The sequence below is a fragment of the Haematobia irritans genome, chromosome 5, assembly GCF_050003625.1.
Source record: "Haematobia irritans isolate KBUSLIRL chromosome 5, ASM5000362v1, whole genome shotgun sequence".
Lineage (NCBI taxonomy): Eukaryota > Metazoa > Arthropoda > Insecta > Diptera > Muscidae > Haematobia > Haematobia irritans.
In genome coordinates, this window is record NC_134401.1 from 110114511 (window position 1) to 110130352 (window position 15842).

Here is a 15842-nt window from a genome sequence, read left to right on the forward strand (position 1 = left end):
AGGATTTTCATGCATTAGTATTTGACAGATTTCATCATGAATAGACTTACGATCTGCCACAACGTCGAATTTTCAGTGAATGGGCCCTAGAAAAGTTGGCAGAAAATCCGCTTTTTTATCGACAAATTTTGTTCAGCGATGAGGCTCATTTCTGGTTGAATGGCTACGTAAATAAGCAAAATTGCCGCATTTGGAGTGAAGAGCAACCAGAAGCCGTTCAAGAACTGCCCATGCATCCCGAAAAATGCACTGTTTGGTGTGGTTTGTACGCTGGTGGAATCATTGGACCGTATTTTTTCAAAGATGCTGTTGGACGCAACGTTACGGTGAATGGCGATCGCTATCGTTCGATGCTAACAAACTTTTTGTTGCCAAAAATGGAAGAACTGAACTTGGTTGACATGTGGTTTCAACAAGATGGCGCTACATGCCACACAGCTCGCGATTCTATGGCCATTTTGAGGGAAAACTTCGGAGAACAATTCATCTCAAGAAATGGACCGGTAAGTTGGCCACCAAGATCATGCGATTTGACGCCTTTAGACTATTTTTTGTGGGGCTACGTCAAGTCTAAAGTCTACAGAAATAAGCCAGCAACTATTCCAGCTTTGGAAGACAACATTTCCGAAGAAATTCGGGCTATTCCGGCCGAAATGCTCGAAAAAGTTGCCCAAAATTGGACTTTCCGAATGGACCACCTAAGACGCAGCCGCGGTCAACATTTAAATGAAATTATCTTCAAAAAGTAAATGTCATGGACCAATCTAACGTTTCAAATAAAGAACCGATGAGATTTTGCAAATTTTATGCGTTTTTTTTTAAAAAAAAGTTATCAAGCTCTTAACAAATCACCCTTTATATAGGCCTCATATAAACCGATACCCAGATTTGACCTCCGGAGCCCCTTGGAGGAGCAAAATTTATCCGATTCGTTTGAAATTTGGTACGTGATGTTAGTATATTGTATCCAACAACCATGCAGGAATTTGTTCATACCAGTCCATAATTATATATAGCTCCCATATAAACCGATCCCGATTTTACCTCCGGTGCCTTACGGAGAAGCAAAATTCATCCGATCTGGATGAAATTTGGTACGTGGTGGTAGTATATGATATTTAACAACCATGCCAAAAGTGGTCCATATCAGTCCATAATCACATATAGCCCCCATATAAACCGATCCCGAGATTGGGTTTTGGAGCCTCTTGGAGGAGCAAATTTCATCCGAGTCATTGGTACATTGTGCTAGTATATGGCCGTTAACAACCATGCCTAACTAGGTCCATATCAGTTATATATAGCCCTCACATAAATCGATCCCCAATCACACAAAAATTGGTCCATACCAAGTTCATAATTGTATATAGCCCCCACATATTTCAATTCTGGCTCTCTACATATCGTGCAAAAAGTCAATATCGATTCGTAATTATTTTTAGACTTACCTATACATAACTTTTTTGTCTAATATATACCACGTTTAGAAAACTCACAATTTAGAAAACGATGTTAAGAAGTTTTAAGATACCACAACCCAAGTAATTCGATTGTGGATGACATTCTTTCGTAGAAGTTTCTACGCAATCCATGGTGGAGGGTACATAAGATTCGGCCTGGCCGAACTTACGGCCGTATATACTTGTTATATATTAAGACTGGTGCTATGTTCTGCTTTTTCGTCAAAATTTTACATGACTACGATTGTGTTTCTATCAAATATTGTCAAAACCATAAGCGTAAGAAGGCCTCTGGGGAGGGGGCTTAGACCCCCAGAAAAATTTTAACCCATCCCCCCCCCCATTTGAAAACCTATTTACGATTTTCCATTGTTTTTATATAAATTAAACAAGTAAATACACAAAGTTGCGCTAAAGACTTTCATGCACAATCGAATTACTTGGGTTGTGGTAGCAGTTGCCGATGGCAATATATAGTTTTATTTCTTAACATTGTCTTCTAAATTGTAAGTTAGTATCTTTATTATAAGTGAATGCTTGACGTCTGATATTTATGAAATAAAGCTGTGTATGATTTGAGTTTCTAAATTTATCTTTAGTTTAATATCTAAACCACATTTACTATTTTGTTTACCCCCATTTTCATGAAGCTACGTTAGTGTTATGGAGCCACCGTGGTGCAATGGTTAGCATGCCCGCCTTGCATACACAAGGTCGTGGGTTCGATTCCTGCTACGACCGAACACCAAAAAGTTTTTCAGCGGTGGATTATCCCACCTCAGTAATGCTGGTGACATTTCTCAGGGTTTCAAAGCTTCTCTAAGTGGTTTCACTGGAATGTGGAACGCCGTTCGGACTCGGCTATAAAAAGGAGGTCCCTTGTCATTGAGCTTAACATGGAATCGGGCAGCACTCAGTGATAAGAGAGAAGTTCACCACTGTGGTATCACAATGGACTGAATAGTCTAAGTGAGCCTGATACATCGGGCTGCCACATAACCTAACCTAACCTACGTTAGTGTTCCGTTAGCTAACGAACTTTTAAAATGTACTATGGACATATCTGTCATCTTGCCTATATATTCCACATGCCAGTTAGAAATTTAATTGCCGAAAAATTTTCAGTTAAAGTTGACCGGAGAGAAGATATTTGCAATTTACTTTCTGTTAACTGGCAGTTAAAGCCAAACGGAGCTACAAGAAAATGGCCGTTAGTCTGATTTTTAGTCAATTTAATTAAATAAATAGTAATTGATATTAAAACTATTCTTTCGTAAATGCACAAATTAATAATGCTGCAGCAAAGGGTCGCCAAAAAACTAGTGAAAATGTTCTTTTTGGGTTTCGGAGTGGTGCAAAATTGGCGGATAAGCGATGACTGTAATATGAACTGTCATAGGAAGGATGTCCACCATTTCAGCAGCCGTTGCACTGAATTTACATGACATCTTAAGGTGTGATCCGAATTCAGTGTTTTGAATGTGAATTAAAAAAAAAATTGTGTTATTTTCCCGAATAAATAATTTTTATAATTTTTAATGCATTCCAAAGCTTGTCTGAAACGTTCGCCCTGGAATATTTTCAAAAATTATCGATTTTTCTAGCATTCTTCGGGCAATCTAACATTCTTCGGCATTTGAATAATTTGTACCATTTTATTAATTCTTTTGAACCTATTTGAAAAAAATACCCATTAAAATATGACTAAACGAGCTATAAAAAATGGAATTAGTTCAATTACCTGTGTAGTTAAAATAATTAACTTCTTTGAGAGGACATTTTTGGAAGTTGTGCCTTTAGAACAACTCCCAATTTTTTGCTGGGAAAAAGTGTGGATCTACTATTAGTTGCTTTATTAAAAATTAATTGTCTAGTTATGTTGATGTATGATTTTTTATTCATTTTTATAAAATATAAAATAAATATAAAAATAAAACATTAATTGAACCTATAAGTTCAGTCTATTAATTTTTAGCTAAGGGGCTATAGCGCCAAATTAATTTTGTGTTTTCTCATCTTTTACTTTTTTTCATTCATTCATTCATTCATACTTTATTTGTAATTTCAAAGCCCCATGGCCAATTATAACAAAATTACACAGACTAAAATACAGTCTACTAAAAAATACACAAATTCAAAACAGAATTGCAGAATTCTTAATATTTACCCTAAATTCTTAAAAGTATATATGTATATAGCCCTAAGAATACAAAGCAGTTCGCTATACTACTAAGAAATTGATAATCCAACACAAAAATAGCAAATATCTGTATCTTACCCTACACCCATAACAATAGTAATAATATATGTAGTAACAAATTTCAATATACCAATAAACCCCCTGACAAATTAACAATAGTTCATATAGTAGTTGCAGCAATTATAATATTGCCACTAGAGTCCCCAACTAACCGCAAACAATAATCACAAAACTAACAAAAAATAATTACGCGTCAAAAGCTCTCAGAACAAAAGTGTTGCAATATCCGAGACACCAAACATCCTCAAGGCGTCAGGAAGGACATTAAAAGCCCGCGCAACTCTCACCTCAAAAGATCTCCCAACCAGCCCATTTTCGACCCTTGGTATGACCAATTGATTGCTCCGCGAGGGATGTGTGAACACAAATGACTGCGTCAAAAACGAAGGGCTCTGATTGAAATCCACAGATATATTTTTTTGTACGTTCAGTAAGATGCAGTAGGTAACGAATACAAGGAACTCGGAAACACACACTTTTTGTTTCTTATATGCGTTTTTTTCTTATAGACAATCATTGTTCTTAAGAAAGAAAAATCAGGCTTGGTGCATATTTTTCTTATATGAGATGTGCAATATATGCATATTTTTCTTATATGAGACGTGCTTATATCCGTTACCTACTATAGTTTAAAAAAACAACAATTTGGGAGTTTTCTTGTTCTACAAATTAAAAAAAAAAAATAATAATACTATTAATTTTTCAATATTAGCATGAAATTATTTTTTAATTGAAAATAAAGATCATAGACAAATTTCCCAAGTATCATCAAAATGGCGTTAAAAAACACAAATTTAATAAAACTAACAACATTTTCGCAAGGCTGGCAAATATATGTGATCTTACAATATGTCAATTTTAAAGATAGATGTTTACCCGTTCCCAAATTCAGAATATTTTCCTATTTTATTTCACCCTCGAAGTTTTTATTCCTTTGTACCTGAGGTACATGAAGCAGTGGATTCGAAACAAACTTCAACATCAACAAGGCCCTGATTAATTTTCGCTTTCCTACGGTGTCTCCCTCTTTTTTTGTTCATTCGTTATATGGGATTAAACGCTGTGTGTGGTCTCAATCTCATTTCAAGGTCTAGTTTCCCCCTTTCGGCAATTTAGGTGACATTTCTGAGTGTTTCAAAGCTTCACTTGTGGTTTTACATGTTTAATTTCTTCTTACGATTCAGAGTAATAAAACAACAAGCATGCCGCTCGATGGTTGAAAAGAATTGATTTTGGGTTATTGGTTTGAAAAATATATTTGAAAACAAGTTGAATTTTAGCGTTTCTCCAATGTTTATGTTTATTGCAACTCGAATACAAATAGTTTTTAAACATCAATGCTCTTTGGCAAGCAGAGCAAGCATTGAAAACCATATTTAAGTTGAAATGGCAAGCTATTACATCCTTGTGAATGGATCAAATTAACATGAAGAGGAGCTTTTCATTACATTGCATTACATTTGTTTATTAAAATATTAAAAATGTCCGATAAACAATTGACAGATGCTCAAAAGGCGCGTATAGAGCGTAATCGGGCAAAGGCATTATGTTTAAAACAATCAAAACTAGTTAGTCACCCTTACGCTCTTGCCCGCAAGTAAGTAGACATGAAAACATATTAGATTGGGAGGACCGGCAATGAAATAAACACTTTGCCCAAAGTATGAGACGCAAGAAACAATAATTTTAAATCAAGGGATTATTTCCACACAAAGAGTGTAACCCTTGGAGCATACATAGTTCATACATAATATAGAATATTTTTATTGCAACTTTTATAAAGGGATGTCAATGCCGGAGATGGTACTAGCTCTGTCATTAAAGTACAAGGAACTAAGTATGTGGACAGTGGCGGTGGCTTTCTAATTGAGCAGCCAGTAACTTCGAATGGTACTGCAGGAACCGAGCAGCCCAATTTAGTTGATGATGCTATAGCCATCCCAGTGAAATACGACGAATGTTTGGAGTGTGGAGAAATGTTCGCAGATTCCTTTTTAATGAATAACTTCAACTATTCTGTTTGTGACAAATGCCGGGACAATGAAGGCGAACATGCACTGATTACAAAAACGGAAGCAAAAGCTGAATACCTTTTGAAGGTTAGTATAGAAGTATTCAGTTTTTATTTGCTATTACAAAAAATGTTGGTTCCAGATCAGAAAAGCAGAAATCCTTGTGACACCATATTCGACTTAAATTGTGCTTTAAGTGGTAAATGAATAGGACAAGTAACATGGTCTTTAGTTATTTACCCATTTTTCTGCTTTTTCACAAATGTACATATTCCCAAGAGTCACCTCAAAAAATTCTCAAAAGATTTCTAATTTTTCGGATATTGCATCTACTTCCCGTTTTCAGTACTCGGTGATATCCAAATATGTATTTTAGGTGCAAACAGAAAAGACATATGAACTAAAGATGAAGTTGCAGTAGGGCCGTGGGAATTATGACGATGCACCTTGAGTTGAGGACATATCTATGTCGACGAGAAGCAGGGAAGATAATATGTGGTGAGGATAAGGAGATCTTAGATAACTACATATGTTACTGCAAATGCTATATTGTTTCCCAATCTATTTGATTAACGAAATTAACAATTGCATAGAATCTTTCTAGTGCAATTTTCGTTAGGAAGACGTCTTAAATTCTTTACATCTGCTCCCTTAAGAACTATATAAAAATTTTAAATATTGTTATGCAACAGGAATTTTTACAAAAGCTACACTACGGGCTTAAGTAAGGCATTTACCTCCAATGGCTCCTAACGGAATTTTTGATAGCAAAAGCATCAATTCGCAGGAGAATGGTGCACATAATTCGAAAAAATTATGAACTTTCTTTCCAAAAATTCAATATTGTGATATTTTACTTATGGAAGGAAAATGTAAACTATCGATAAGATCTGATCGCAGAATTTGTACACAAAACATAGCCATTGCATACTGAGCTCGTCTTGCATTTCTTGTAGAAACACAAAAGCCCCGTGCAAATTTTGAGATAATCATAAAAATACATTGCTATATTAACAAATTCCATGGGCTGTTATGATCGATTATTTTAATTTGTTCCAATGTAAAAGAAAATATAGAAATTTGTCGTTGATATACTATTTTTTGTTTGTTTTAGGATTGCGATTTTGATAAACGTGAACCTCCTTTGCGCTACATCAGTAGAAAAAATCCGCATAATGTACGTTGGGGAGAAATGAAGCTTTATTTACATCTACAAGTTCAAAAGCGGGCCTTGGAAGTTTGGGGAAGTGAAGAGGAGTTAATGAAACAACATGAAAACCGTGTGGAAAAGAGAGAAGTTGGAAAGATACGAAAATATAATAAACAAATGAAACAATTGCGTATGGAGGTTCGTAGTAGTCTTTACACTAAAGAAACCAAAGGTGTTCATACTCATGAATTTGGAGAGGATACATACAATGAGGAAGAGGATACATACACACACACGTGTTTAACATGTAACTTTACAGAAACATATGAAAAAATGTAAGATTTTGGTTGCATATACATCTATTTGTTTTTTTTTTACATAAAATAAAATTATTGCTTAAACAAATTAAATCGGTATTTAAAGTTTTGAGCTCATTACTGTATGGCGCCTGAAGCGGCAGTAGCGTATGCTATGTAATGTTCGATATTTCAGTTTTAGAACGGTTTCATACCGATATCAATTTTGTAATAACGTTTCACGGACTGTTTAATTGCAAAAATAACAGTAAATATTAACGAGTTTTTATAGGCATTTTATGAAACTCCGATAGGTCACTACAACACAATGTAGTCTATGAATGATGTAGTGCATTATAATGCTACATAATGATAAGGGATTATTGCTGCAGGGGGTCATAATTGATTCCAATATGGTCGTTTTGTCATGTATTTCTTATGGGAGAAATTTTACAAATCGATAACACCGTGCTAACGAAAATCTCATATCTGTAGCAAATCCTTCGTAAGAGTTGCATATTGGGCTTTGCAAATGATTAATTCGAATGTGAAAATAGAATTATCGGTATGTAAACAGGTATTGCTTGTGGTTAAGCAAAGGTTGTCGATGGCAAACCATAATTTGTTGGCAAGTTAAGTTTTTTTTTAACTTTTATTTCTGAAATTACATGCATACCAGGCGTATGCAGCTCTTGCATTCTTCATACAATACTTGAACCCAAGGTAATAGACAACTTCAAACAGCCGTTAATGAAATATTTCCTAACAAGAATAGCCAGAATTTTCGTATGCGTAGCCAATATTACGAGACTACACACATACGCTGCAAATTAGGTTACACAGTCAAAGTTACGAAGAAAACTAATCGATTATAGCAGAAGTTTATTAATCGATTACTGAAATTACAACCATTTATCGATTAATATAAAAGTCGATTCCTCCTGTCTTCAAGAGAGATTTGTCATAGTGAATTTTTTTAGAAGATAAAAGTAAGAATTTTTGGAACATAGCCATAGCCGAAAGTTTCTTTGTTTACTTCTCGATGTTTATATTTGGTGTCTAAGAATACACATCCACATTAATTTGCACAGAATTTACATAATCTTTGGAGTGTTGAAACTCTCGTAAAATCCCGGTACTGCCGAAAAATTGCCCCTTGGTCAATCGAAAGAAACCTGCTCTTAAATAGATCGCGTAAAAAATCTTTATAGACTGCAAGCCCCAATCCAATCAAGACAACAGAAGTATGGAGCCAACTCAAATAAGTGACCCAGAGAAAGTTCGCATTGTTTCTGATTTCATATTACATGCACCACCGGGCGAATTCAATGAAGTTTTTAATGATGTTCGTGAATTGTTGAAAAATGATGCGCTGCTAAAAGAAGGTGCCAGCCACGCCTTTGCCCAATATAATAAAGACCAACTGACTCCGGTCCGCATAGAGGGAAGCGAACACAATGCCGTAATTTCAGAGCACAATGATTTGGGTAAGTAAATTCCCATCAATCCTTTGCGCACACCACCCGCTTTACCTTGTTCTATGTTTATGACGAATGTTATTGAACAATGCGAGGGACGAAGTCAAGCGAACATACGCAAACTGTAATAATGATTTGGTGTTTGTTATGACTCAGAAGATTTATATTAGATGGTTACTTAATTTGTGTCGATAAATAATGCGATAGATAACTTATGGTATTTGTTTATCAATTACAGGTGGTGGCCGTTTTTATGATCCTCGCACTAAACAATCATTTAAATATGATCATCTACGCAAAGAAGCTAGTGATTACCAGGATATGGATGCTGACTCGCCCTCGGAATCATGGAGATCCGCTTTAGATATAGAGACCTTGGCATATACAGCAAGTCATTATAGACATGGTGTAAGTGTAAAAAAGAACTAATCCAATTGTTTACATTGTTGATGTAACATACATACATACATATTAATGGTTAATAAAATCACTTGGAAAGTGATTATGTCAAATTTGTATGACCGAGAGATATTTGGGTGTAAATTATTAAAGAAGTTACTTAGAAATTAACCAAATAGATCTTTCATATCCACTGCTTCGCGAAACGTATTTGAATTTACGCCAAAGTATAAAGCGGGACATTGGAAGAGTTTAAGTGTCAAATTTTGATGAATTTTGCTATAAACTTGTGCTTTTAGAAGCTTGAGAACCTGGGGACAGTTTTATATGGAAGGCAATTCCCAAATATGTCAGATACGTCATCTCTGTTCCACAGTGTGCTCTTTTGTATAAGGCCTAGGATAGGATAAGTACAATGGCAGCCCTTTGTTATAGTGTGGCTTAGGCTTTTCAGTCCATTGTGATCACTGGAATTGAACCCATGACCTTTTTTATGCAAGGCGGGCATGTTAACCATTGTACCACGGTTTCATTGGTTCTATGAAGAGCACTTTGTATATGTATAGTTGTTCTTTGGTTCAATAAACAAATAAATGAATTGTCAATGTGAGTAAGATAGTGCAATTTGAAATCCCCATAAAACAAGAAAAATCAATATAGCAAGAATTAAGAATATTTCTGCATTATAAAATATATAGCAAGTGGGCAAATCGATTTTTTCTTTGTTCAGGTTTTCTTTTTGAGACTTAACCTGACAGAAATTCACCAAGCAAGCGTTTGGCTTGTATTTTTGTATAATTCCTAAATAGGGTTCAATTTGTTCATTCCTCCAGCGCCCTTATAAAAATAAATAGTATTCATTGCAAATTTCCTGACTATCATTCAAATCCAGCTTTTTTAAACAGACAGAAAGTAATATTAAATTGATATTTTTTTCATTTAAAAGGTAAAGGGGATGCAACAGAAGAACTGACATCATTATATCTGTTCAAAATTTTGCGACAATCATGATGCGATAAAAGTAATATAATCTGTTTCTTTAGTGGTGGCTACAAAGGGTCGAATTTGTTAGGCTAAAATTTCGTATGATTCCCAACATAGACATTTTTAGGCCTTATCATTATATCAGGAAAAAAAAAAACAAATCTGGAGAATGATTTGCATAGGACCTATATCTAATTATTATGTTTCTTTTCCTGATCTACTTCAAAACAAGTTATTGAGAACATTTTCAAGCAAATATACATCTCACGTTCGAAAGTGGAAAATTCTTGAAAGAGTTATATATAGAAAATCCTTAATGGACATTACTATATCGACTAAAACTTTACGACGATCAAATATCAAAGTCTCCAATAAATATTTCATAGCGTTAAAAATAATATAAATTGCATTTTATGGTTGAGGGAATAAATAGTCGAGGTCGAGACCACTGTATTTTTAAATTGGTCCAATCTGGTAGTATAAGATTTTCAATATATTTTTAAGCTAAACATTTAAAAATTGTAAAATGTTTTGAAAAAAACTTTATACAATTTCCAAAATTTTCTATTCGAAAGATTGTGAAGATTGCGATTATAAAAAACAAATGGATTAAGGAACGGGTTATCAAAGGCTATGTCCTTAGATGATCTAGGTGCTTCTGAGTCAAACAGCAATTAATGTAAGAAAATTAAATTTAATAACAATTATTTCGATGGCAAGCCGTCCACCGTGGCTACTGCATTCTTTGGCAATTGAAGGGAGGTTATCAATAATTAAATTCAGTTATTAATGGTTAAATACTAAAGTCAAATCTATAGAATACTTTCCAATAACTTATACATTTTAAAATTAAATTTATTATTTTATTTAAGGTGTGTTCGGTGTTTGGTAAAACAAATTCTGGGCAAATAACTTTAACGATCTGTATTGAAGATCATCAATTCCAACCGAAAAACTACTGGAATGGTAGATGGCGCTCACAATGGAATGTGACGTTTCAACCAGGCTCTGGAAGCGCCGAACTAAAAGGTGTCTTAAAAGTACAAGTAAGTATATTTTGATATTTCTAAAAATTAGAACTATGAAACCGAAATATGAACTATGAAACAATCGGCTGCATTTCCATTATATAAATGGAAAGTGCAAATTGAGTGGGGAAATACGAACACCGACAGAAATGTTTAAAATTGCTTGCAGCTTGGTGGCCGAGAAAAGGATTAAACTTGTAGCTTCTCACCGCGTTAGAATCCTGTTCAGACTTGTTTGGTATGCTGCTTAATCTAGAAACTCTAGGCTGGATCCCGTACAGTAATAGTTAATGTCGCCGCCGCTTCAGCAATTGAATCGCTGTGTGATTTTGGGAATAAAAAATTCAGCAAACGCCTTTGATCATCATCCTTGTTTAGTAAAACAGCGACTGATGATCTTAATGTCATGTTGTTGCATCTTGTGTCTTTAAACACACATTGGCCTAACTGGCTCCCTTAAAACCAGCTTTAAGACCACTCGAGCCTGCATTGTGACCAGAAAAAGAGCACGGATTTAGTGTGAGGGTCAAAAACGATTGATCTGCCAAGCACGTGAACTATACTCTGACAAAATATTCTGTCGTTCAACTGTATAAACTAAAAGAAATCGTGTCTTTAATATTAGATAGCGAAGCTATACCAAATACTATAAACATAGGCATGTTGGTCTTGTCTGAAAAATATGTAAAATTATTTTTACAATCAAGCAGAAATATGATCCCCCTATGCATGTTATTAAACCTTTTATACTTTGCTTCTCTAGCCTTATCAACTGAAGTTTTCGGGCAATGATAACATTGTTATCTTGATTTAAGTCACTTCAATTCAATTTTCGTTATTTGCATATTAAAAAATTTACCTTCAACCTATAGGCCCCCTGCTTGTTTATCTTTTTTTTATAAAAAATAAAACTTTCATAATTTTCAATTTCACTTAATGATAACTTCCAGGTTCATTACTATGAAGATGGTAACGTGCAATTAGTATCATCGAAGGAATGTCGTGAATCTGTACCAGTTACAAATGAACAACAAATGGCAAAGGAAATAATACGCCTTATAGAAGAAGCCGAAAATGAATACCAATTGGCAATTTCGGAAAACTATCAAACTATGTCGGATACAACGTTTAAGGCTATGAGACGTCAATTACCGATTACAAGAACTAAAATTGATTGGACTAAAATTGTTTCGTACAGTATTGGTAAAGAACTTAAAACGCAATAAGGACAGCAAATGGCGGATGCTGAACCGCAATATTTTCCACAAACACCACCAGCAGCAGAAACTACCATAATAACAGCAACAACAACAATGTCATCAACGTCAATAGTTCTATTAAAGAGGCCAACCAGTCTTCCTTTGGGAAACTAAGGATAAGGATGAACGAAGATGAATTAACAACACTTCATCTTCTCAGACGATCAAGAATTCTTAATAAACAATAACAACAACGATATTATCATTGTTTCAATGGTTCCTCTTGTTATACAAAAAAAAAGATAAAATATATAGGAACTCTATATGCATAAATATACACAAGTATATATTTATTTATATATGAGATGTTATCGTTTCTAAAAAAATCGAGTTCAATGAATCATACGTAGATCCCCCCTTCAACTCCACGAACACACCAATACAATTCCACACACACAAACCGCCACCCACACATTCACATGACACTTGTAAAACACATTGCGCCTTCTGTTCTATTTTCCTTTTTAATGCCTGTTAAAAACAAAAACGAAACAAATCTGGTTCATTTTTTATAAATAACGTTAAGTAATGCCTAAAAATACGTTTTAATATGAAAATAAATAATCAGTATGAGCATTTTTTTGTAATTTATATATATATACATATAATTATTTTGGAAAATATCCCCCGATTTCATGGAGGTTCCTTAGTGCTTAAACTCGATTGTAAGACTGCCGTCGTATTATCCCTAACTAAAAACTGGAAAATTGAAAGGAAATTGCTTGAAATCGGGGGGTTAATAGTATACAATTTTATAAAACAAAAATATTCTGATTAGAAACGTTAAGATAAAATAAAATAACTTAAAAAAGGAAACCCCCATCAACAACATAAACATATTTATATATATTTTGTTTTTAAATGTTTCATAAAAATTATTTTTTGTATACCTCTTATGGATTATTTTTTACTCAACCGAAAACTTATAAAAACAAAACAAACAAAATATTATTTTCTTTTATATTTATATACATAAAACCTTGTAATTGTGTGCATATAAAATGGTCCGTTAATTTTGTTTTTGAAGAAAAATATTAGAGGAAACATAAAGTCGAAACAAACAAAAAAATAATAAATAATAAGAATATATGAAATACATGCAACAAAAGTTTTTAAAACTTAAAGCCCCTCTCCCCAAATTAATAAAAAAAAGTCCCTCTCTTCCTCTTGTCGTAAAAGAAAAACAAACAAACCAATTCACTTGTCGAAACAAAATAAATTAATAATAAAAATCCCCAAGAAATACTACTAAGTAATAACAAATTGAAAATAATTATAATAACGTTTAAGATAATAAACGAAAAATAATGTTACAAAATCAAAAAATGTTATTCATTACTATCTTAGAAAATATTTAATACATATTACAATATCGAACATGACGAAATGTGAGACATAGTACATAGGGGATCTAAAATAACCCTAATTTCTGTTTCAAGAAAAAATTCAAAAAGGGTCTATATGCAATCTTCGACCCGAACTATCCACAGACAAGGAACGAATCTGGTCTAAGTATTAGGATGGTAGTTGGAGGCTGTAGCCTAAGTACTAAGGATACAAAAGTCAAAAATCGACTTTTCAACTAATCGACTTCTTTTTAAAGAGTCGAAGTCAACATTTTTAAATGTTCAAATTCGACTGATCAACTTATACCTCCCTGTTTTGGATTACGAATTCGCAAAACTTTCCTCAACCTCAATTTTCTGAACCATAGTGATGTATAATATGACATTTGTATACATAGTTTTTACAGATAAAAAATTTAATTGGAAGAATTTTCATGACAAAACACACATTTTTTACATAGTTTTTTTTTTTTATCATACATAGTTCTAAAGTTATATGGATGGTTCAAAAGTTATTGACAATTGAAAATTTTGCGTTTTTTTTCGAAATCGTCAACAAGAACATGAGGTTATTTTTGAAACAAAAAGATTAAAAGCGCATTATGAATGTGTATACTTATTCAGTTTATACGTAGCTCAAAATTTTAAAAGTTTGAAAAGGATATTTTTGACCCGCCTACGTTCGCAAGAAGCAAATAATGGGTAACTTTTTACTAAGGTTGCTGTTATGATCTGAAATCTGAGAACCACGTAACTCTTTAAATATATAAACAATGAAAAACATGTTTATTCTTTTCATAAAATAGGTAACAACATTTTAAAACAATTTTTAAATCTAGTTGTAATACGTCCAACAATTGTCAATATTATTGAGAATCTGTAGGTTTTTCAGATGATTTGATTATAAACCGTTTATCTGGTTGTGATTTTAATTCTAACTCCAAGTGATCGATAAGCCAGTCATTTTCATTGCGAGACGCCCAGAAAAATATTTTACCTCTTTCTTTAGAGCCTTTTACTGATACTTCAAAATTAGCATTTTGTCCATCGCAAGCATTTTTTGCATCTCCAATATCGAAGCCCATATCTTTGATTGGCTCCCCCAATAAACTTACAGCCCCTGTAATTAGACGTTTTACGTGATAGTATGTATACTGTTTCCTATTTTCTATTAAAAAATTATATCGTTACCTTTATGTTGTCTTAATGTTTGGAATGCGGATCTGAAATAATCTGTATTGCGTATCCTTTCCTCAACTTTCCATCTCATATACATTACGCTGGAAATGCCGGCCACGCCAATATAAACAGCCAATTTGGCTAAGGTTTTATTTGATGGCATGCCCATCTTTCGATTTAGATGATTTCTTTGTCCTAATCAACTGTAATGCCAAAACATATGAATATTCGTTTAAATTTTTAATAAGTTACGATAAATTTAAGGCTATAAAAAAAAACGATTAAGATAACAAATTTTGATTGAACTTTTCGAGAATCACATCCCAAAAGCAGGGCAAAATTTTACCTTGCTTGAATCAACCCACTAAATTACATAAGATATTTCAAACTAAAACAATTAGTTGCGGAGCCCGTTAATTTGCAGTTAAGCCATTTTCATTTAACAACAAATAAATAATGTTGTAAGATACAGACGTAACAGATTCATAGCACGTTCTATTATCCCGCATGTATTTTCTGTTATTTATTTGAATGTGATAATTTTTAACAACTCTATTGAGATTTCCATTTCACAAACCTGTTTCACTGAGCTTTTATTTTTGCATTTTTAATTTAATATATTCCTTGTTAGTTAATTTTTCCTCAAACTAACCGATTTCAATACAAATTATAAGTCATCAGGTGAAGGAAATAAATGTTTAGAATGAGAACAGAAAGAGGATAAATAAAAAAAGTGATAGAAGTCATTGTCGGTAACAGTGTGTACACACAATCATAACGACTGTTGGTAGGCGAATACTTATTTCCTTGGATTTCAATCGGTATTTTTGCTAGCGAAAATTTCGTGAGCGTTGTTATCGATTGTTTATAGTTTGCTCCCATAAAAAATGTATGGCAAAACTGTATTATTGGCGTGCAACACGAAATTTAGCAACATTTACACAATCGATAACGACGTCCCACGAAATTTCCGCTAGCAAATATAGCAATG

The 15842-nt window shown here is 33.5% G+C and overlaps 3 protein-coding genes across 4 annotated transcripts; 2 read left to right on the top strand and 1 right to left on the bottom strand.

The window, feature by feature from the left end:
• Positions 1-5121: 5121 nt before the first annotated feature.
• Xpac (DNA repair protein complementing XP-A cells homolog Xpac) lies at positions 5122-7292 on the top strand. The gene is made up of 3 exons (XM_075312435.1): positions 5122-5317; positions 5504-5819; positions 6847-7292. The coding sequence occupies exons 1-3, from the start codon at positions 5202-5204 to the stop codon at positions 7219-7221; spliced, it is 807 nt and encodes a 268-aa protein (XP_075168550.1). The 5' UTR covers positions 5122-5201; the 3' UTR covers positions 7222-7292.
• Positions 7293-8110: 818 nt separating this feature from the next.
• On the top strand, positions 8111-13652 carry cpa (F-actin-capping protein subunit alpha). The gene is made up of 4 exons (XM_075308995.1): positions 8111-8665; positions 8895-9064; positions 10912-11085; positions 12018-13652. Exons 1-4 carry the CDS (start codon positions 8425-8427, stop codon positions 12291-12293), a joined length of 861 nt encoding a protein of 286 aa, XP_075165110.1. The 5' UTR covers positions 8111-8424; the 3' UTR covers positions 12294-13652.
• A 777-nt stretch (positions 13653-14429) lies between these two features.
• Positions 14430-15559, bottom strand: LOC142237623 (uncharacterized). Of its 2 annotated transcripts, none has more exons than XM_075308996.1 (3): positions 15429-15559; positions 14864-15054; positions 14430-14792 (listed from the first exon to the last, which is right to left on the bottom strand). In XM_075308996.1, exons 2-3 carry the CDS (start codon positions 15018-15020, stop codon positions 14539-14541), a joined length of 411 nt encoding a protein of 136 aa, XP_075165111.1. In that variant the 5' UTR covers positions 15021-15054; positions 15429-15559; the 3' UTR covers positions 14430-14538. The 2 variants fall into 2 exon arrangements, with proteins under 2 accessions (XP_075165111.1, XP_075165112.1); XM_075308997.1 differs by lacking the exon at positions 15429-15559 and adding an exon at positions 15198-15345.
• Positions 15560-15842: the final 283 nt, after the last annotated feature.